This window comes from Phyllostomus hastatus, unplaced genomic scaffold (assembly GCF_019186645.2).
Source record: "Phyllostomus hastatus isolate PE091 unplaced genomic scaffold, TTU_PhHast_1.1 phas_scaffold_501, whole genome shotgun sequence".
Lineage (NCBI taxonomy): Eukaryota > Metazoa > Chordata > Mammalia > Chiroptera > Phyllostomidae > Phyllostomus > Phyllostomus hastatus.
Window position 1 is genome coordinate 15,133,718 of NW_025334033.1, and position 23,040 is coordinate 15,156,757.

The following is a 23,040-nucleotide window of genomic DNA, read 5'->3' on the forward strand; positions in this document are numbered from 1 at the left end:
GAAACTCCAGAGTGCCCCACAGACTCTGGTAAAATGCAGCTTGGAGCTCAGGGAATGTCTGGATTTTCTCCCCAGGGTGACTTTTCTCCCTTTGGAGCATCTTTGGAGGAAACCACAGGAATGTGGAAGGGTGTTCTGCAGTAGGTGACATCAGGGGAAGCCACTTCTGACCCACCTCAATGTCAACAGCGTCCGTTCCGTTTGTGCTCCTCCGTTTCCTGCCCCGTTTGGGGTAGCCGTTGATCTTACACTCATAGCAAGACTCTGGGGAGAGTGAATTGTCATCCATTTCTCCGCTGACAGGTGGCTCTGGGCCTCCTCGGCCCATGCCCATTCCAGAAACACAGTGTCTGTGGTAGAGAGTAGCACAGACATTTGTCATTAGGAGGGGGCCAGGAGGAAGGGGGTGTGAGAGTTCTGGTGAGGCCTGGAGCCTGCCTGGCCACAGTCAGCCCTTGACTGTATGCCCATCGGATGACTGGCTGGTTCCAGGAACCATACTGAAGTCCTCTGTGTTTCACCGCTACTTCCCAGTTCCCTGAGTTTGTTAATTTTTCTCTAATCTCTTAAGGCCCTATTTTGCATACTGATTTCCCACTTCATTCCCCAAACCTAATATGGCAGGCGGTTTGCTGTGCTTATACTGGGAAAGGGACATGGAGTGGAAGCAAGAGAGGAACAGAGAATGAGGAAAGCCCATGTGATTTGGGAGGTTAAATAAAAATGTCTTCTTTTTATGAAATATGCTCCATGGGAGTTAGAAAGGCATCCCTGTTCCGTCCCTGTCCTCTTTCCAGTAAATGAATACCATCACTGCCGCCTCCAGTTCCACCACTGCCACTTCACTGCCCTTCATAACTCGAACTTCTGTGAAATCTCTATTATTTGACCTCTTGCTTTGGCTGAAGCTGCTGAAGAGACCTCTAGGTGATACCTGGAGCTGACCTAGAAATACATTGTGAAGATATGAAATTATAAAACACATGTCCAACTGTGGGAACTTGCCCAACTGTGGGAAATTGTTTCAGGTCATTCAAAACAACTAGGGCCTTTGGCTCTGACTCATGTTAGGCTGGACAAACAAACCCATTGCCCAAGAGAGAACTAATTCAGCTGTTTTTCTTTGCCTCTCAGCTATCAAAGCCAAGTTGTGGAGGGAGGCTTGCATATTTCACAAGTACCTTGTTTTCTTATTCTGCTTACTATTTCATAGGCCACTTGGAATGTATTTACTAGGCTCCCCTTTCAAAATGTGTTGAAATATTTGAATGACTCTAAAAGAATCTTTATTTTGGGGCCTGATACACTCTAGTGATTCACAGAGAAGCTAAAATGGTTATAAATGGGTAGATTTCTACTGATGGGTCAAAGTGTAGACCAAATATTACTTATCTCTTTTTCTGTATTAGTTGGTTTACTCTTTATAACCCATCTTCCTTTTATGCCTTTAAGATTCAATACACAATGCCAGTGAGCAGAATATTTTACAAAATATTTTCCTACAGTTTACTGATTCCTACTATTTTCTGTAATTCTGCCAGAGCCCAATATATTTCCTTTCCTCTTCCTTTACCTTGCAACTTGAAATGTATAGAAACAATAGAAATGGACCATATTAGCCCTGTCCAGGTGGCTCAGTTGATTGGAGCATCATCCCATGAAACAAAAGGTTGTGGTTCAATCCCCGGTCACGGCACATACCAAGGCTGTGGGTTTGATCACCAGTCAGGGCATGTAGGAGAGGCAATCAAGATGTACCTCTCACATCAATATTCTTCCCCCTCCCCCCTCCCTTTGTCCCTCCCTCTCTTCCTTCTAGAATCAATAACTACATCCTCAGGTGAGAATTTTTAAAAATGGATGAAATGGCAACTGCTCATCCTGTGTGCATCTACACTCACACACAGTGATTCAGTTATAGAAGGGCAAACCCCAAATTTACAGGCTTTGGTTCCTTCATCAGAACTCCCTCCCAGCGTTTTCATGTCCCTGAGACACCACTTACAAGAAGTGTGACTACGAAGCCCCACTGGCCAGAAGCCAGTGTGGAGTGTCACAATTTTTTGCTGGGAAATGGTTCTGGCATTAAACTTATAAAGAATGAGTCTCCTAGGAGCCAACATAGACATCTGGGACTCTGTGTCCTGTGGCTGGCATTCTGTGTGTCTCCCATGAAGCATTCTTTTCACCTTCAAGTCCACGCAGACCCAAAATGAATCGCTGGACGTTTGTGTCAGGAAATCAAAGACCACTACATTAACAGTCCTGAAGACACATGTGTGCGACTGCTGTGAGATACGGAGCTTGGTGTGTGGGATGGACGTGTGTGTGAGGCAGTGCATGTCTGTACGTATATTTAATGTCTGTGTGCTCCTAATTAAAAAGTTAAAACTTGAATCCTTCGCAGAATAGCCAAAACTCAACAGATATCCAAGTCTAGATTAACTCACCACAGAAAAAGACCTAAACTTTAACAAGTTACCACCAAATGTTTTAAACACTGAGTAAAATAAAAATAGGTCTTTTCTGTCCCAACTCACACATGTACAATGCAATGAAGTAATTTACCTGGAAAATATAATAACTATTTTAACTCTCAGTTTAATACTCTTTTGGTCATTTTCACATAAATTTAAGTCCAAAATGTAAAACATATTTTAAAACCATAAAGGACCTCACAAAACACATCTTTTTGATTTATCCTAACAGGAGTCGGACAAGAAGGCATTTTGGGTGGGGACAGAATCCTGCCTGGCCAGGGAGAAAGGGAATCAACAGTGTACTACGTGAGCCCAGCGCTTTCACGGGTCAGCCGCCGCGTTTCCTGGGAAATGAATCACTTTCCAGCAAGATGTGAAGATCAAGAGAATGAAACAGAGAAGTCATATACTGAGGCATTTATAGTGCAGTTTCATTATTTTGTTTGATGTTCTATAAATTTCCAGGTATCTAGATGTCCCCTTTCAAGTAAGATATCCCAAAACTTCTGCATAGCTAACTGGAATTAACTCAAGGATTAAAAAACGTAACATTCTCCTCTATGAGGAGAGGTCATTCTGAGTGAAGTATATTTGACTTTATTATCAATGAGAGAGCCCCCACTCAGGACCACACACAGCAGTGCTTACCCTTGACCGATTCGGAAGTAGCCTGGCGGACAGCCACACAGGTAGCCGCCCTCCGTGTTGGAGCAGCCATAGCTGCAGGGGGCCTGTGAAGAGCCACATTCGTTGATGTCTTGGCACCCTCCGCTGAACTGCTCGTACTGGAAGCCGGCAGGACACATGCACTTGTAGCTCCCCAGGGTGTTGTGACAGGAGGCTCCTCCGCAAATGTGAGCACTGAGGCATTCGTTTTCATCTGCAGGAAGAAGCAGAGGACAAGGCATATGTCATCTCAGCCAGAGGTTTCTTGTGAGGAGTCTGGGCCAGGCCCTTTGTTGCCAGCCGGCTGACCCTCACTAGGCTCTCAGGAAAGTAAGGCAGGTAGAGGTGGCTGGGATGGGGAGAGGAAAAAGAGAGAAAGATGTGGAAATGGACACGGGCTTTTGTCAAGTGGCAAACAAATGCGGCCGACAAGGTGCAATGCATCAGGTGGAGCACAAGAGAGGATGGCATTCTGAGGACCGACAGACTCCAGTTTCCATCTGAAGCCAACAGTAGTATGTTCTGCTCCATGTGGGCATCCCCAGAAGGCCGTGGGCTTGGTTCGTAGCTAAGGTTCAGGGTTCAGGGTGGAAGGGAAGGAATTATGCAATGATTCTCTGTGCAGTGGAATGACTTTCTTCAGAGCAAAGACCAACCACATTCCTGAAGGCTGCTTTCCCAGTCCTCCTCTCTCAGGATGTGAAAGGCTGGCAAGGGCTGACATCCTGCAAAAAGTGTCTGCCCCACTTGGACTTCCTTTTCAAAAATCTGCAAAAGCCCCCTGGTGCTTGTCCTGGGGATGAATAGTATCTTTTGGTATGTCTACTCCCATCTCTGAATGGGCCTCCCTGTCCAAACCAGCCTCCCATCCAGAGAGTCTGGGCCATGTTAAAGCTAAGGGCGGCTGGAAGAGATTCGTGCAAACTTCGTGAGCAATAATTCTGAAAAACCCACGAGAGAGACAGATGGTGCAGATTGGCTACCCACAGGGACCTGCCAAGTCTGATAGTAATAAACAGGGAAAAGATCTGCCTTTGAAAAAATAAAGTGGAAGGGAGAGAGCCTTGAGTTTCTCATTATTTCTAATTTATACTTTTTGGAAATATCCAGTATATTTTCATAGACCTGCCTCGGTAGGGCAGGTTGGAAGCTTGCTGGTAAGACAGTTGTTAATTGCTACAGTCCATTTTCGGGCATATTTCATTTCAGTGCAGGTAGATTAGCCTTCTCCTCACTTAACAAATATCAATACTTCCCATGAAAAGGAGGAGGAAAAAGGTAATTCATATTTATCAGATGCCTGCTGCCTGACAGATGGGACACTAGGTGCTTCACATTCATTTCCTCTACTTCCCTAGCAATCCTGGGATGTGGGTATTACGACCCTGTTTCATAAGTTAAGAAAGTGAGGCTCAGAGAGCAGCAGCAGCAGCAGCAGCAGCAGCGCAGAGTGCACACCAGGTCTGTGTGACCGCAGCAGCTGTCCTGTGTCCTTCTTTATGCCACGATGTTTCTCAAGAGACTTGCCCCCATTTAAACTGGTACTTCTTTCTCCTTTAGCTAGCTTTACCTTATTTGCTACACACAGAAAACTTTAAATCTTAGGAATGAGGAAAATAGATGAGTAGAAGTGCTGGGGGCAGTGTGCCTGCACAGACGGGGCTGGGCGGAGGCGGGCTTGCTGTGGTCAGTGTGTGACACACAGTTTGTGACACACAGTTTGTTCTTGTGTTATTTTTTGTTGTATTACTTTCCATACAAACAGCAGTAAACCTACTTTTCCTCACCCCTGTATATATAATATTCATATTCCCTTCCTTCCTCCCTCCCTCTCTGTCTCCTTCCCTCCATCTTTCCTGTGTGTGGTTACAGGGAGGAGTAGATACACAATAAGAAAGCCATTCATTGAGCGGCCTGCAATGGCTCGGTGCCTGGTTCTGAATCTGTTTGAGGATCCTTTGTATCCAAGGACTCTCAAGTGCCCACTCAAGGTCACTTAGGCTTCACAGTTATGAAATATGCCATTGTCTGTGTTCTCTCCCCCGTATTTTAAGTTAGAGATGAGGTGTGAGATAGAGACCAATGGAGACCGGGGACACCAAAGAGCAAATGAAGAACCGAGGGTGTGTACTTTGGTGCAGAGGGTGTCCCTGGCCTGGCTGTCTTCACCTTGCCCCTCTGTGTCCATCTCCAGACTTCCCACCTGCTCCGTGTCCCAGGAGGCGGTGCAAAGAGTGGCAACACCCTTCAAGGTGGTATTTAAGTCAAACCTGGATGACTAAGGAGGTAGGAGAAGGGTTTGTATGTTCAGGATAAGGTCAGAGTAGATCATCTCTTCGGTTCTTTTTAACTTGGAGCACCCATCTGTGTTACTATAAATATCCACTCCAGTCAAGAACTTTCCTCTCCCCTTTCACATCCTTTTCTATTTGTTTTAATTTTTTTTCCTCCTAGAGAATCAAATAAAGTTTAAATTATACTTGCTTATCTGGGTTTGGACTAGTATCTTTTGGGCATCAAAAATTCCCAAACCTCTTCTTGCTTCTTAATCAACTTATTTGTCTGTAACTCCCAGTCAGGAGACACTCTTCATGGGGCCACAGTAGAACCCCTGAGCAACTAGGGCATGGCCTGGACTGAGGGTAGGGAGTGAAGGGTAAGCCCAGGTATGGTAGACCTCACCTGTCTTATCTTTTCTCCACACCTCTAATTTTATTCAAGGAACCTACATAATAAGGGTAGACAATCAACAAAGCTCACTCTGAAAGTTCTGTGCACAGTGTCAAAATCTGGTGATTAAAGTCCAAGACCTCCCTGAGTTGATGATGACAAAAGTACTTTTTATTAAGACCAGACAGCTGGTCAGCAAGACATGTGGTCTAAACTCCTCTTGCACTGTGGTCATTTTCGCCAATGCTACTCACTTCTGCAAAATTGTGTCTTGTTAGGAATCAAACCAGATAAGAGAGACACAATTCTGATCAATGGAAACACTCCAAATGATGCGTCTTTATTTGGAGTAAAATGAAGCATCGCAACGCGGAGCTGCCGCCTCTACTCCCCCAGCCCAGAAACAGGATTTCTCTTGTCTCTGCCAAGGAGGACTCTGTACCAAGAGTGTGGCAGCAAGAACAGGTCACCTGAGCGCCATGCTTGCAGTGGTGCTCCATGGGTAATTCTGAAGTGGAAAAACAAGTGACTGTGATGCTGGAAAGACAGTCTTACATCAGGAAGTTAAGAGCCTTGGGGCTCTAGTTCCAGACATGTCACAAGAGAACTGGTGTCAGGACAGATGACTTTCCGCCCTGGTCTTCTGGGTGCTCAACAGGAAAACAGAGAGCTTGGCTGCTAGATGGATCAGGGGTCCTGCTAAACTCACAATGTTTTGGTTCTCTGATGTGCTTTAGGAGTTATTTTCCCATGATATTGTGCAATCAAAAATGACATAATTTCAATTTAATGAGAGAGCCTGTGTGTCTCCCTTAATTTTCAAAAGAATTTAGCAATTCTGAAAAAAAACTTGCTGTGTCTGCTGCTTGCCCTTTGCCCCAAAGATGTGTAGAGCTGAATGGAACCACTTCTGCGTCTTCAGGTCAAAAGTCACTCGTAATAGCCTCTGGCTGGCTGATATTTTTCGGTCAGAAGTAAGTTCTAGTTAGCCCCTGATGTGAATAGAAGTCAAGTGTGGGCTGAGGACTAGTGATGCAACAGAAGGGTGGAGGGGAGGGATATTGGGAATCAATAAATTGACTTAAAAAATTTCATTTCAAGCCCTGGTCAACTAGCTCAGTTGGTTAGAGCATCGTCCCAATATGCCATGTTTGTGGGTTTGATCCCTGGTCAGGACACATGCAAGAATCAACCAATGAATACATAAATAAGTGGAACAACAAATTATGTTTCTCTCACTCCCTCTCTCTAAAAGTCAGTCAATAAAACAAACTTTAGAACAGGGGTGTCAAACGCATTTTCACCAGGGGCCACATTAGGCTTGTGGTTGCCTCCAAAGGGCCGAAATAATTTTAGGACTGTATAAATGTAACTACTCTTTAACTGTTAAGGAGTTGAAATTACATTTGGCCCTTTGAAGGCAAACTCGAGGCTGATGTGGCCCCTGGTGAAAATGAGTTTGACACCCCTGCTTTAGAAGATTTATTTCAGATGCCCTGATGTGCACTCTATCATTATTCTCTTTCTTACTTTGTTATTGTACAAAGGCTGTAACTTCCCTCTGGTTTCAACCAGGTTAGGGCAATTTTAAATGGTATCAGCTGCTTTCATGACAAGAGTAAGTTTTCAGAAAGAAAGCAGCATTTTGACTCACAGGTGCTTACAGCAGTTCATCTTGTTAACAAGGTAAAGGTACTTGCCGACACACTGATTCCACTGGTAGTGCTGGAGGTAGCCCTGCGGGCAGCTGCACCTGTAGCCCCCGATGATGTTCTGGCAGCCATGCTGGCAGCGGTGGTTTCCCTCACATTCATCCACGTCTGAAAAAGAAGGTGGAGCCGCCTTTAAGCCACATCCCCACTTGTCTCAGAGGTACTCTCTGAAGCAACTTTTTTATGCATGCTAAAGTGAAAGGCAATTTTAATAACAAATCTGATCCCTAAAAAATTATTGTTTTGTGTTTTCTGAGCTATGTTTTTTAAAATTTATTTTTCAGTTATAGTTGATATACACTATTATATTAATTTCAGGTGTACAACATAATGATTATTACTTATATAACTCATAAAGTGATCACCCCAATAAGTCTAAAACCCACTGACACCATATGTAGTTATGACAATACTATTGATTATAGTCTCTGTGCTATAATTTACATCCCCATTAGTGTTTTTATTTTTTAAAAATTATTCTTCTGCCCTGGCTGGTGTGGCTCAGTGGATTGAGTGCTGGCCTGCAAACCAAAGGTTTGCCACTTTGATTCCCAGTCAGGACACATGCCTGGATTGTGGGCCAGGCCCCCACTAGGGGCCACTCAAGAGGCAACCACACATTGATGTTTCTCTCCCTCATTTATAAATAAAATCTTTAATAAAAAAATTATTCTATAATTTTCAACCAAAACTTTAAAAATATCTACTCTGGAGATTTTAGAACGTCCAGGGAGAAAGAAATTCAGATATCTCTGAATGTTTTATTTATAGTAAAGTCTACAAATAAAAATGATGAAGTAATTAATGTAAAGTACAAAGGCATTTTATGGGTAAGTTGTGTAAATTCTTTATATTTGCTTACTTGTGCCAGAATTAGAATCCAAAAAATGTCAATCAAAAGGTAAACTGCTAAAAAAATAATTTAAACTTTTAATTATACATTATCAGAAGACTTATTCCTCATATGTTTAATCCACATTAGGAGAATCCTTTTATGACTCTGAATTCAGTGACCAGAAAATTAATAAATAAAACTCAGGAATGTACATATTTTTCTTGACTAGGTCATTCCTTATTAGATTAAATTACTAACTGGGCAGAAATACCTAGGAAAGACATGCGTTATAGACACAATCAAGCATAAGAACAAAAGATGGAATCTCTAAGGTATGAGGCCTGTGCAAACCAGGCAAAACATTTCCCATGCTCACTTAGGTGTCCCCCTTGTGCTCAGTTGTGAGCACCTAGAGGACGATGATGAAGGTACTGAGGTCACACAGGCCACCTCACGAGGACCCACCAGCTGCATCAAGCTGAGGGCCCTACCCACCTTCACAGCTGGCACCACTCTGATCCAGAGAGAATCCCCGCTGGCATTCACAGGTGAAGCTTCCAGGAGTATTCTGGCAAATGCCCTTCGAGCCACACAGGTTGATGTCAGAGGAGCACTCGTTGTTATCTATAAGGAACAGAGTGGGTAAAGGGGGTGGTGTTAAAATTCCCCGAAGCTCTCTTTGTGTTATTTAAAAGGCAGAGAGGGGGATGATTCACGTAGAAAAGACCAAGAAATGCCTGTAACTTTTCACATGTGCATGTTCGCATCCACATACACACACATGTACTCCCATGTTTTGTTTTGTTTTGTTTTTTGAGTTTTTGTCTTATCTCAACAGCAGAAGAACTTAAAGGCACAGCTCCCTCCCACAGAGGGTCTTTTCCTCTCCCACTTACCAATGCAGGCAGTGTGGTGTTGGGTAAAGCCAGGAGGACATTTACACGTGAAGCTGCCGATGGTGTTAACACACAGGAACTGGCAGTTGTGCTGCTTAGTTGCACACTCGTCAAGATCTACATGAAAATGCAAGACGGGCATTGGAGTCAAAGCACACAGCACAGGTACCTAGAAGCCGTCCTAGGAAGAAGCCCCGAGTTTTCATTTCTAGGTCTCAAGTGACTCTGGCCAGCACAGAGCCACAGCAAATGGCTGGGAAGAACCCAGGAACTAAAGTTTGAAAAATATGTGGTCTCAATTTAGATTTAAAAAATGTAGCTCTCTGGGGGACCCAAGGAAACGCCAGTTCCCTTTGGTTATTTCTTTCCTAAGGAATGTGGGAATTCCCTAAGGAATGTGGGAATTCCTTAGGAAAGAAATTTCAGATAAGTTATAAGAATTTCAGAAAAGTTATAAAAGACTAGGGATTCTCAAAAATTTCCGGAGCACTGACAAGATCTATTCAAGTTGAAATATGAAAAGAAATGTTGAGGATGGAAATTTGTTCACTTAGTTCTTTTCTGTTTGCTGTTTTTATTCTGTTCAAATGAGGTGGTCAACCAAACCAAACAAAACTGACTTCTTTGTTTAGAGATCCTCCTCGGGATAAAATGAAGTTGAGCAATCAGGAAGGAACAAAAGGAAAGAAAAGTACTTATTCTGATAAGCTAATAGCACTTCAAAAAACTGCCTACAGTATTTTTCCAACATTATTCCCCAAAAATCCTCCATAAAATCCTCTGCTCTGACCAGGACTCTGTCTTTGCTGCTGGAACTTCAAGGCTCATTCTCAGCTCCATTGCTATTACTAATGTCAGGAGATGTCTCAAAGAATGTCTCAACTTTTAGTTGATTTTTAACTTAAAAAAATAACTGTAAATTCAGAACCCTTCTTATCTGCCTCCTTCCCTTCCTCTCTCTTTTCCTGCCTTTCTTACGATCTTTTATCACTGCACATAGAGCTGGGCTTAGAGCTGCAGACCAGTTCCTGGCTAGAAGAACACCTGGAGTGGACCTCAAGTGACAGAACCCCTCCATATTTCTCCCAGTGCTGACTTCTCTTAAAATGGAGCCAATCCGGTGCTCCCTCCACTGCTGGGGGTGGGGGTGGGGCGGGTGCTGTTTCTGCTTTCCCAGTGTCTGTATTATTGACAGCTGTGTGCCCCCTGCTGGTATGACCCAAGGGGCCTTGCTAGGGCACCGTCCCATGCTTGCTGAGGCTCACCTGCAAACAGGTGAAGAAGACGACTCAGTGATTTCTTACATAGCTATTTTATAGCTATGCCACATTCAGAACAGCATCACTGGCTGTTCTCGCCTCCAAGAAAATCTCTTCCCTCTTATCTGGATCCTACCCATCTCTCAGGGGGTAGTGCTGGTCCCATATTGCCCCAGGCCTACCCTTCAAGCCTCTTTCCTCTCATTTCAACAGTACATGTATCTGCATCACTCATTTTGAAATTTAGTCATATATGTCAAGTATGTAGAAGAATTAGACCTCATAAGAAAAATAGGAGAGAGGGATTTGTGTTGTAAGCGGATCTGTAAAAATCATATAGCTATTTTTACATTTCTAAAACCACAAAAAGAGAATTACTGATGCTTTTAATGATTTGTGAAAGAACTTAATCACTACCATACATTTAATTTTCATGTCGCATCTCTTAATTGCTATATATTTTGAGGATTTTCTGCCCTCGTGGCTTAGAAAAGTACTGTAAATTTGTTTTGCTTGTTACAGAGAGGAAATTTCCCCCTGAATTTGGTTCTTCATTCACATGAAAATGTTCATGGCTCTGAGTGACAGCCTCACACCACCCACAGCTCACTGTGCAGCCGAGATGTAAAGTAAGTTCTGTGTTTGAGAAGAGCAAAGCTATGGGCAGCTCTTCCTTTAAGGCAGTCAGCATTTTTTAGTAGGTCTCTCAACTTCATCTCCTGCAAATAACAGGAGCACATAAAATCCATGCTGCACAGGACAACCTTGGGCTGTTGTCCATCCCATGATCCTGTGTCACTGGCTTCTTAACCCTCTCCCTTCCAGCAGACCTGGGGAAGGGCACAAGGGCCCTACTTCTCTCCGCACTCCACTTCTGCCATCCTGCCATCCCGCCATTTGACTCCCTTTATTTCCCTTTTCCTCCTTCAATATTTCATGTCAGAATGCTCTAACTGTTGTTCTGCCATCTGGTCTACCTCCTCCGAATCCCTCATTTTCCAAATTGTTCTTCAGTGTCACTGCCATGTGCTAGTCACAAAGCATATGAAGTTCTCATTGTTGGGAAATCTGGTAACAGGAGTTTGTTTACTTCAACAGAATTTTGCAAGAATTCTGGGTTGGTGAGGGATTTCTGCATAGACTTTGGCTGTTTCTTAATTCTTTGCGAAATTTATGTCTCAGATAAGCTCCTAAAGGACAGGAATGACCCTATTTTGCAGAACAAAAGCCTAGACAAAGTGCTTGCTTACTTACTTAGGTACAATGTCCTCTGGGATCGTGGCACCAATTAGTAGGAGGCTGGACTGTGCTGGAGACCTAGGCTATTTAGTTGTTGAACAGTTGGACTACACAAATGCAGTAAACAGAAAGCAGAAAGGAGGTAACCAAGTAGGGATCCATCATACGCCGAACTGTGTAGAACCGGTCCTACTGTCTCTGAGACCCTCAGGGATGGCACCCACCGATGCCTGCTGGACCATCACTGGTCCTCTGGCATCTCCCTGGCCTCAGCCTCCCTGCCTCCAGCACGGGGAGCCTCCATGGAGGCACCGACCTAGGGAAGCACCTCTTGCTGCAGAGTCTTTCAGCAACCTTGTGTTCAGAAGGCAGGTGAGTGGGTGAAGGCACATTCTACTTTACCTTTGCAGCTCCTCCCATCATCCTGCAGAATGTAGCCTTTGGGGCATGAACACTGGTAACTCCCCTCTGTGTTTTTGCAGATAAAGTTGCAGGGTTTGGGAGCCTGGTTGCACTCATTCAGATCTACGATCAAAGAGACGCAGTGTGAATGCCTGTCTAAAAGGATACATAAATACTCAATACCCACAAGGTTAACAAAGAATTTTTGTTTTGAGAAAAGAAAAAGTAAACTCTGTGTAGTCTTTGATCCTTGTCTTATGTTTTCCTATGAAATTATATAGGCTTTTTAGTTTTGTTTTATCTTTAGCTTGAGGATTTTATTTTTGTGCCACAATCTACAATTTCTACCTGGGTTAATAAACCATCAGAAACAGAGCACTCACCTATGCAGGCCGTCCCAGTGATATCTTGGGTGTAGCCAGTTATACAGTTGCAATGATAGGACCCTCTGTCATTGAAACATTCCCCATGTCGGCAAACATCATGGATAACCTTGCACTCATCGATATCTGTAATTTAATAAGTAGAAATTAAAATAAGAAAGGCATTAAAATGGACAATCTTAACATGTAGGGGTCACGTCAGTGCAAGCACCAATAATCTGTGTTACTATATTATGAACCTAAGAAACTGAACCAAAAGGATGACAGCATACATTTTACATGTAATGGTAACTATATTGAAAGGCAAAGAACAACTTTATCAGACTGCAGTAATAAACTAATCAGGATAGGAGAAAACTTTAAAAACAATTTTCCTTCTAAATTGATACTCATTCCCCCTATCTCCCGAGTCCATAGGACAACTGCCCCGTCGAGACACGTTCATTAGCTCCATGCCCGTCTCATGCCATGAGGCTTTCGTCCTGCTGGCATTCCACAGGCGAATCACAGTAGTGAATCCTTTCAACAAGGAAATTCCACCTTTTTTCTGACATTGCATATACAAAATAAGAAGAAAAGTTCTTTTGTATTCTTTTTGTTGCATTTAAGGTTCATCCCAAAAAATACCAAATTGCATTCTATTGGGGAAATTGACTAAACTCTACTCCTTTGGTGAGGGAGGCTCCAGGTGGATTCCCGGGCTGCGACGGCGGCCTGCTAAGGAAGAGAGACCTTCACTCTGCTCCACCCAGGGTGAAAGAGTCGATCAATATGCACTGTCCAGCATTAAAGCCACTGCCCTCCCCACCTTGACCCCTCTATCTCCTTTCTGCTTGGTGGGGGGCCAATACCAAGGAAGTTCTTAGACTTTGAATTGCCAAGTAACCATTTCTTACCAACAACTGATGTTTTTCCTGAATTTTTCCACTTTACTCTGAGATACAATTTAGCACACTTTCATTTGGTCTCAAGAAATGAGCTGTTCCCACCACTTCATTTTATCCTTCAAAGAACCACGAGTTTCCTGTGGTCATCCCATCAAACCTATGCATTTATCACATCCTGTCCTGTTCCTTTACCTTCAACCACATCTTTCCAACACACATCCTCTCTCCTCCAATCCCTTCCTCCTCCAAGGAACTCAAGATGTCTCCTCTCTCATTTATGAAACTAGAAACAATTGCAATTACTATGGCTAGACCCAGAAGTCTTCTTCAGTTCGCCTCGGGTGCTTTGACAGCCTCCTCCTTCTTCTCACATGAAAGCAGCTGTGCTTTTCTAGAGGCTGCTGTGTGTTTTGCATATCAGGATTGTGTATATTTCAGTCCATTTTAAGAGCTGAAGTACATATTGGTATACTAGTCAAGGAATTTAATGAACAGTATTGCAATGTTCATCTAAGAATTATATTCTGAGTAACCAACAACACATAATAAGCTTTTGTTTAAAATGTCAAAGAGTCCTTCTAGTGCAGAGGCAGGGACTCAAGCACACCCAACTGAATCAGGGGGGACCTGGGGCACTTCAGCAACATGGCCTTGGAAGTCTAAAATACCATAAGGAAGAATTTTTGTCAGACTCAACTGTACAGCTCAGCCTAGGTTCATACCATAGATTCTATATTCTCATCTGTTTTTCATAAAGCAAACAAACAAATCCCCTGCAAATATTTTTGAACTGAATGAAGTCACTGCTCCAACGGCTATAAATCAGAACAAAATGCAGTACCTGCTCCATTGGTCATAAATCCTCGGCCATGCGGGCAGAGCTTTTTGAACGCCACGGTCCCCTGGAAAGGGCAAATCTCACAGTGGGGACCCCAGCCTCGCCCGCCGTCGCAGCAGCATTCGGACTTGGTGACGGGGTTCCTGTTGCTTGAGCCAATCTGACACATGTTCTGGAGCACCTCCGTGAAGCAGTATCCTTCCCGGTTGTCTGGAGGGGACATCCGATTACAAACAGGATTTTAGGACGTTTTATGAGCATAGCAAGGTATCAAAAATTTGCTCAGATATGAAGCCCCAAAGGGATGTAACACTTTACCCTGGGTGAGAAGGAGCGAGAAGGGGAAGCTGGAAACTGCAGTAAGACAGAAAGGATGGCATCTGAGGAAACAAACACGAAATGCAGTAAGTAGGCAGAAAGGCATTGGTCTAGCCAAGGTTACAACTCTGTCTGCTCCCAGAAGCAGGGGGAATAGTCATGCTACAGAGAGAGAGAGAAACAGAGAAACACAAGGAAACATCCTGAGCACCAGGGGTTCCCAAAGGCAGCCGAGAAAGACATTCCAAACCAGTGATTCAGTGATACAATTAGCAAAGGAAGAATTGAGCTGCGGGGTGGTGCTAAGCCCAATGGACATTTGGTCATTGAGTCATCTCCAAAATATGAACATTTTTAACCTTTCTCAAATTTTGACAATCTGTGTTATTGGGAACAAGAGATCTGGGTTTCGAGCCTCCTCGCACGGAGGCTGGGGCCACAAGAGCAGGCGGGCTGTGGCGGTACTCACCGAGGCACTCGTCCTGCGCGGGGCTGGCCGTGAAGCCATCGTTGCACTCGCAGGTGTAGCTGCCCCGGGTGTTGAGGCAGCGCCCGTTCTCGCAGATCCCCGGCCTGGTCTGACACTCGTTCTCATCTGCGTGGGTTCAGCGCAGGGCCGAAAACAAGAGGAGTCATCTGACCACTTTGTACAAGCATGGATTCTTTCTTTTTTAAAAACATTCAGTTTGTGAGTACTAGGTAAGCTATTCACATGGTTCCAAATACAAAAGGTACGAGAGTGTACTCAGAAAAATTCTCCCTTTCTCCCCATCCCCCAACCACGAAATTCCCTTCTGGGGAGTCAGCTGTGTTACTGCCAGTTTTCCAATGAGCCTTCCCAGAGGTGAACCGCACACATACAGACAGACACACAAGTCTGCATGTGTGCACCTCTGCCCTTTAAATAACATGACTGATGGTGCCTTCCTGCACTTAGAACACAGACGATAGCACTCTATGTACACTTACTTAATAAAACTTAAAACTTTCCATATCTGTACATAAAGAAGATTCTCAAAGGATTATTTCAAATGAAGGAAGAAAATTCTTAATTTTAAAATCAACAAGTTAAAGAAATATTGCAATACTTCATTCGTGTAATATCTGCAATAGTTGTGACCTAAGGGAGTTTGTCTAGACTAACCTTCCAATTCAACATAGATTATGTTTACTGTAATACTTGACAATGTTATTAAGAAATAATTTAGTCTCCCAGGTTTAGAGAGAAGCATGAAGGTGGCTGTACATTCTTAGAATTGTCTGAAGATTACTTAGAAAGATCACAAATAATGTGCACAGGTGTATCCCTCTAATTGTCCCAAACCCCTGAGGCAGAGATCTCAAGAAGAGAGGCAGGGAGTTGGAAGGTAACATCCAGAGAGTGTTAAAACAGGTTTGCAATGCCAATGCCCAAACCCATTAAATCAGAATATCTGGGGCAGACGCTGAGCTCTCCAGCTGATTCCAACATGCAGCTGAGGATCAGAGCCGCAGATCCCAGAACTGGCATGTGCTCATCAGTCCGCATAGTACTTTTTCTGTGCTTTCAAAGTCTGCTCTTTTATCACTATTTCATTCTGTATCTTACAGAGTAAGGGGACAGTGAGGTTTTTAAGAGTCTTGATTGACAACATAAAATATGTGAGCTAATGTCAGTGATTATTAAAAAGGAAAAGGATGCATGTAGGAGTTTTCTAGTAATTTTCTCCTTTTTTTTGTCTAAAGCAGTGGTCAGGAAACTTTCTGTGGGTAATAGTAATATTATAGTATTATTATATTATTATACAGTATATAATAAATGTTTCAGTCTTTGCAGGCCATGTGGTCTCTGTTGCAATGGCTCTATCCTGCTCTGCCACTGTGGCACAAAAGCAGCCATGGACAAAAAGTGAATGAATGGTTAGAGCTATGTCCCCATACAACTCTGTTTATAAAAACAGGTGGTGGGCTGGCAGGCTGGGTTTGAACCTCATGCTGTGGTTTGCCAACCCCTAGTCTAATGCTGTGGTTTTTAATGCTGGATTCACATTATAAAACCTGGGGGAACTATAGAGTACCATTGCCTAGGACCCACTCTAGACAGTTCCAGATGCTCTGGAGGTAGATCTCACCGATTTAGTGATATTCCTGGTTCCAAGGGACCTGGTATCAAAACTCAATGTCAGAGTACTAGTAGCAAAGTTGGGTCAATAGGTAAGAATAGAATTCCAATGTGGTAAACAGAACTGACCCCAAAACAAAGGAGTATAAAAAAGTGAAGATAAAAAAGTGAAGGAAGGCTATAGAACAGGGGTGTCAAATTCATTTTCACCAGGGGCCACATCAGCCTCACAGTTACCTTCAAAGGGCCGAATATAATTTTAGAACTGTATAAATGCAGCCACTCCTTAACTAGGGGCAAGGAGCTCAGTGCTGCTGCTAGGTAGAACAAGGTGGCAGGCTGCATAAAACAAGGTGGAGGGATGGATTCGGCCCATGGGCCTTCTGTTTGCCACCTGTGCCATAGAGAAAATACCTGATATTTCAATCTTGGCAGCAAAACGGGCTGAGAAGGTGGGCAAGAGCCAGCTCAGAGAGAGATAATGACAGTGCTGGTGGGATTCCTAGATAATTACAAGGCAAGGGGACCTCCACAGGAAGCAATGCCATAAGGTTAAGAGAGGTAAAATGGCTCTGGCCAAGAACACCGTGCTCACCAGGAGTAATCCCAAGTCCCTTTATCCTATGTCACTTTGGACTCACGCAAAGCCACCTGCAGGGATTCTCTTACCGACACAGCCTTCTCCGTCAGGTCTCCGCTGATACCCAGGCCCACAAATGCACATATACAGGCCGATGAGGTTCTTGCATTCCATCTGTTTTTCAGCACAGTCGTGTTTCCCCTCTATGCACTCATCCTCATCTGGAAAGGGAGTGCCACCACAATGTACAGGAGAAGCTGCATTAATTTCTTGCCATTCACACAAAAAATGGTATTAAGTAACCTATTTCCCTTTGCACTGTTGGGCTCTTTGGCCTCCTAAGAATGAGAAGATGTCTTCTAACCATCTATGAACTTGAAGAAATTGTTCCCTAACTAGTGACTTCTTCAGAAGTGGGAGGCATACTTTTTAATCCTTTTTGATGAATAGAATATCTCTGGCTCAACCTCTTCATGTTGAACTTCTTGAAGATGGGAAATGTCTTCTTTATATATTCACGTTTGCAGCATGGCTGGGACGCAATGCAGAGTGAACTAACGGGGACCTGTCACGCAGCCCTTGACTCAGCTGGATGCCTCAAGCTACAATTTCCTCAGAAAGGTAGCAGTGGTGACCCTCATGATGCCCACGGACTGTAGCAGTGTTTCCCAATTCCCAGTCCTCCTCTACCATTGGAAGCTTTGGAGTGACATCTCCCATCACAGATAGTGTGAGAGCTCCCTAGTTGGGATGACCTTGAACATAGATGTCTCACCTTTGCACATCCTCCTGTCTTCTCTCAGAACATATCCAGCAGGACATTTGCATTCATATGACCCATAAGTGTTTACACATCGGAAAGCACAGAGCAGAGGATTCTGGGCACACTCGTTTATATCTGCAGCAGAAGTAATAAGAAAACAATGGATCAAGGCCATCAACCAAAAGAAGGAATCTGCTTTCACCAGCAGTTGAAATGCTCCATTGTTATAAACATGGATGGACCAAGCATGTTTTCAGGGGTTTCTGTGGTTTTCAGGGAATTATAAAATGAGTAGGGTGAGCACATATCCTGATCCTCCCAGCTTGTCGTTCTTGTGCATGATGAATCATTGTTTAGGTGGATATGAGAAATTATAGGTCACCCGATCCAGGGGTGTCAAACCCATGGCCCGTGGGCTGCATGCGTCCCAGGATGGCTGTGAATGTGGCCCAACACAAAATCGTAAATTTACTTAAAATATTATGAGATTTTTTTTGTGATTATGTGTTCCAATGTATTTAATGTGGGGCCCAAGATAAGTCTTCTTCCAGTGTGACCCAGAGATTCCGAAAGGTTGAACACTTCTGCGAGAAAGCCTAAAATTCTGCCTTTGAGGCCTCAAGTTGATTACTTGCCACTCCCAAAGTCACATGGGGTGGCAATCAGTTTTACCCATTCAGCCAAAGCAAATGCCAAGCCAGTTGCTGTCAGAACAGAAGCAGACCCCCCAATATTGTTAACCACCTCCTTTTCCCCATAGAAGAGAGGCTTCAGAGAGATAACATAATTCTTATGCCCAAGAAGATCGTGTTCTGAATTGTGGTACCACTTTCAGAGATCCTCAGGTCCCAGTGATGACCAGGTGAGAGACTTAAATAGATGAGAATGGCTTTACTGCTAATGGATCAAAGTGATCTCTGTAGATACCATAGTTTGGAACCATCAGAATGTTGTTTTTGGAAAATCAGGGTTAAAACAGACCATCTAGATTATCATGTTTCTCCCTGAGCCCACTGATGCCCCCTGAGATCATCAGTGAAATCCTAGATCATGAGTTAGTGACAAGCTTAAAAGATTCTCCCACAACTTCAACGATAGGTATCAATGAGTCATTCTCTAAGGAAGAGCTCGTGATAATACCAACTTTGCCAACTTTGCTCTCCTTTCATCTCCCCTTCATCCTTTTCTCAGACCAGTGGTCCTCAACTTGAGAACACAACCAGAACCACCTGAAGGGCTGCTAAGCCCCAGTCTCAGAGCTGCTGACTCAGGAGGTCTGGGGTGAGGCCTACAAATTTGAAATCCTAGCAAGTTCCCAGGTGATGCTGACATAGCTGGCCCAGGGACCACCCTCCAAGAACCACTCTGCTAGACACTTCCCGGTTTTCCTTTCTTTCCATACATTCTTCCAGGCACACTGGCAGATACTTAGAGCATATAGGCAATCTTTTTTGCTGTGATGGCTAAAGGGGGCTGGTGGTTATCTCAGTGTGCAGATGCTTCTGTAAGTAGAAAAGGAAAAGGAGAAGAAAAAAGAAAGGGAGCACGCAAGATGAAAATAAAAAAGAAGAGGAAATGAAATATAAGGGAGAAGGCAGTCAACAAGACACAAGCTGTATCCAAACATTAGTAGTAGGGAGATACCACCAAGGAATCAGCATGATTTGCAGTGTAACTTCAGCCACGGGCCACCCATATCTTTTTCAGATACTCCCTGCAGAGAAGAGGCCACCCAGAGAAGAAATGATGGAACGGCCCATCAGGCCCAAGTGTTCTTTATTTGATACGTCCTGAGTTGGTATTTCATATTGACAATTGTAATCAACCAACTGTTGTCCCCAAGGCCAGAAGAAGTAACCAACTCTTCTGTGTTTAAGAGGCTTACCTTCACAAGTCATCATTGGACCAGGCTCAAATCCCTCCTCACAGGTGCACTCAAAACCTCCAATCACGTTCTTGCAGGTTCCATTTCCGCAAGGATTGCCCACAGAACATTCGTCAGTATCTGCAAGTGACCAGGAGTATATTCAAAACACAATGAATTGAGACAAAATGGGCTTACACTCAGATGATAACTTTCATTCTATCAGAGTACTTCTGTCTGTTATTCTTCTTTTACTCTCATTCTGTCCTTGCAAAGAAGGAAGGCACATGTCTTGTTACCACAGGCCTGTAGCTGTGAACTCTGACTTGCTAAGTGGCTGTGGCAGTGGCATTGACAGCACCTGGGCTTCCAGTCCCCACAGTGCTCCTCTCCATGAGTTTCTCCAACCTCCCACATTACAAAGAAGTAAATCTTCTAGTGGGAACAGATGCTCAAAGGGTTAAAACCATGCTTCTCCCACAAGTCAAAAGTTTTCCCTTATTTAAAGCTAAAAATTCATCTCCAGCTTGGCCCTACATTACATCACTCTCCAAGAAGCCTTAAACATGATGGATCTCAGCCAGATATAAAATAGAAGACTAAACTTACACAAAATAAGAGACCAGAGGTTAAGCAAAATTAATATACTGGATAAAATTAAGATTCAAGTAGATTTTGTTGATTCTGTTGAAACCAGGTGGTTCACATTAGGCAGAAGAAAGTCTAGAAAGAAGTCTGTTTAGGGTATGCTCTCTCCAAATAACTGTGGAGACCGAACCAGTCTTACCAAGGAGGTCCAAAGAACATGTATGCCTCCCAACCCATCCACCTAGAGTCCTCATTCTGAAGCATCTCTGGGGGAGAATATCTTCCTTTGGAAAAACCTGAGAAGCAGCATTGTATTTCACCTATGTCAGGCACAGAAAAGTAATGGCCTAGTTGGGTTTCGGATTCAGGAAGTGGAGACGAGAGAATAGGGTAGCAAGAGCCTGGGCGAGGAGGCTCCTACCTCACACTCGGAGCAGCACTAAGGGAAGAGCCAGAGAGGCAACACTGACAACTCTGCTTTTGTTCTGCTTTGAAACTGCGCTTCACTGTCAGGAATATTAGATCTCCTTCAAGTTAACAAAAATCACAGTATCATTGATTGTTAGAGCTATAAGGTAATTAGAAATAATTTAGTCCATCTGCACAATATTACAGTCTGAGACCTAAAGAACTTGCTTCGCTCCCATAGCCACCGTTGTGGCTGAGACCCTCATGCCCTGAATCCTTGTGTGGAAGGAACACTTCCTAATGTACACAGACAAACTCCTAATGTTCGTGCCATTATTAATTCAGGTCTGGATTTCTTAGATAAATAATCATAACACTTGGATTCCATTTGGAGTTAGTGTGGATTAAAAGGTCAAAGGTCAGCCATAGAAGGTTAATAAGAAGCTTAAATTTCTTACAGTGGAATATAGCATATAACTAAATGTAGTAAAATCTGGGTACGTTTTGTATTTTACATATTGAGAGAATAAGACTATGACCATTAAACTTTTTTTTTAAATTTCAGAAAGACTGTTGTTATAATTTTGCCCTTTTCCACTATCTCTTCAAATGTATCCAGTGTCTGTCTTCCCCATTAGCCTTAAGGTCCATGCAAGGAAGGACCATGTTGGCTTGGTTCACTGCTGTGCCCACAGAGCCTAGCAAAGCATCTGGCACATAGTGGGTCCTCGGCTATTTAGTATTGCAGATAAACGATATATAAAGGAATGAACAAAACTTATTTCTTTTCCATCTTGGAACTTATACTTCCTCGTGTGAATGCTGTAAGTTTAATTTTTAAGTCGTACCATTGCAGTGGAAGGAGCCGCTTTATCACTCACCCACACATTCGTTGCCCTCCAGAATGTACCCGAAGGGACACTCGCAGCGGTAGGAGCCATCTGTGTTGATGCACTGCCCGTGCTTGCAGACGTCAGGTTCTTTGCACTCGTCCATATCTTAAGCAAAGGGGGAAAAGAGAGTGAATAACAAGTATTTTTTTAAAAGACACAGAAGTAAATTGTAACCAGTTCAGTGTTAATCCATGAAGTATCTATTATAATACAATGTTACATATACAATACAATAATACAATTGGTTATCTAAATGAAAAGACAAAGAAATAGAGCTTAATTTTTGAAGATGGGCATGAAGAAATAAGAACAACCGGAAATGGGCAAGGATGAGGCTAGCTGGTATGCAGACAGGCTGAGAATCTAGCACAGGCCACTCACCAACTGCCGAATCATCAGGTCCCACGATGATCCCACTTCCATAGGGGCAGATCTGGCGGAAGGCCTCTGTGGTGGGGAGGCATACTCATTAACAGACAGGCCAGCGGCAACAGCTACAGACCCCTCCCCAAGCACTATGGGGTGGCCAGACGGCCACGTGCTGCACGTAAGAAGAAACAATGAACGAGAGAGGCCCAGACACCAGACACAGTCAACGAGGCTCCGAGAGCCGATGTGCCTACTGCTCGGGCAGCTCCGCCTCATAACATAGTTTAGAAGAAAATAACCACCTTAGCTCCTGAGATAAGGTAATTTTAATGACCATTTTGGTTAGACTTAAAATTAAGTTAAATTTTCTTATTTTCCCAAAGGCCTCTGGCCTTACTTCATGGCCAGTGAGCACCTTGAATCGCCCAGTGAGAAATGTGGAGTGAACATACCATCGGGTTCAGTGGGGCACAGCTCACAGGGGTCCCCCCAGCCTTCTCCCTTCAAGGCACAGCAGCACTCCTGCTTGGAGTGATTTCTGGATTTGGGTGACGAACACTTTCCTCCTTCAAACTTTGCGTAGCAGTAGCTCATTCGCAAATCTGCAGCATAAAGTCAAGAGAGAAACTTTGGTTGCTTTCTTACTAAATTGTTAATGTGTAATAGTGAATAAGAAACAAGCCATCCTGTTAAATGCATTCTCTTTGTGATAGTAATACTCCTCAAGTGGGTATAACAGTAATTCAGCTGACATCTGTAAAGTCATAGGTAACTTTTGTAGTGAAAGCTGACAGACAAATCTATGGGACTTTTACCATATTACTTCTCATTTTAGCCAGTTTTCCAAAACAAGCTGATGTGAATAATAAAAATGAACACCAGGTCACAT

At 43.6% G+C, this 23,040-nt stretch overlaps 1 protein-coding gene across 1 annotated transcript in view; it reads right to left on the minus strand.

The window, feature by feature from the left end:
* FBN1 (fibrillin 1) overlaps nucleotides 1-23,040 on the minus strand; it is a 228,157-nt gene that overhangs the window by 2,350 nt on the left and 202,767 nt on the right. Inside the window, exons 51-65 of the mRNA XM_045822406.1 lie at nucleotides 22,604-22,753; nucleotides 22,164-22,229; nucleotides 21,771-21,887; nucleotides 19,915-20,034; nucleotides 18,042-18,164; nucleotides 17,356-17,487; nucleotides 15,055-15,180; nucleotides 14,271-14,477; nucleotides 12,543-12,668; nucleotides 12,160-12,282; nucleotides 9,260-9,376; nucleotides 8,859-8,987; nucleotides 7,517-7,636; nucleotides 3,129-3,360; nucleotides 176-350 (exon numbers count right to left, since the gene is read on the minus strand). Of these exons, the coding sequence (XP_045678362.1) occupies nucleotides 176-350; nucleotides 3,129-3,360; nucleotides 7,517-7,636; nucleotides 8,859-8,987; nucleotides 9,260-9,376; nucleotides 12,160-12,282; nucleotides 12,543-12,668; nucleotides 14,271-14,477; nucleotides 15,055-15,180; nucleotides 17,356-17,487; nucleotides 18,042-18,164; nucleotides 19,915-20,034; nucleotides 21,771-21,887; nucleotides 22,164-22,229; nucleotides 22,604-22,753 (2,063 nt within the window). The remainder of the gene's footprint in view (nucleotides 1-175; nucleotides 351-3,128; nucleotides 3,361-7,516; nucleotides 7,637-8,858; nucleotides 8,988-9,259; nucleotides 9,377-12,159; nucleotides 12,283-12,542; nucleotides 12,669-14,270; nucleotides 14,478-15,054; nucleotides 15,181-17,355; nucleotides 17,488-18,041; nucleotides 18,165-19,914; nucleotides 20,035-21,770; nucleotides 21,888-22,163; nucleotides 22,230-22,603; nucleotides 22,754-23,040) is intronic.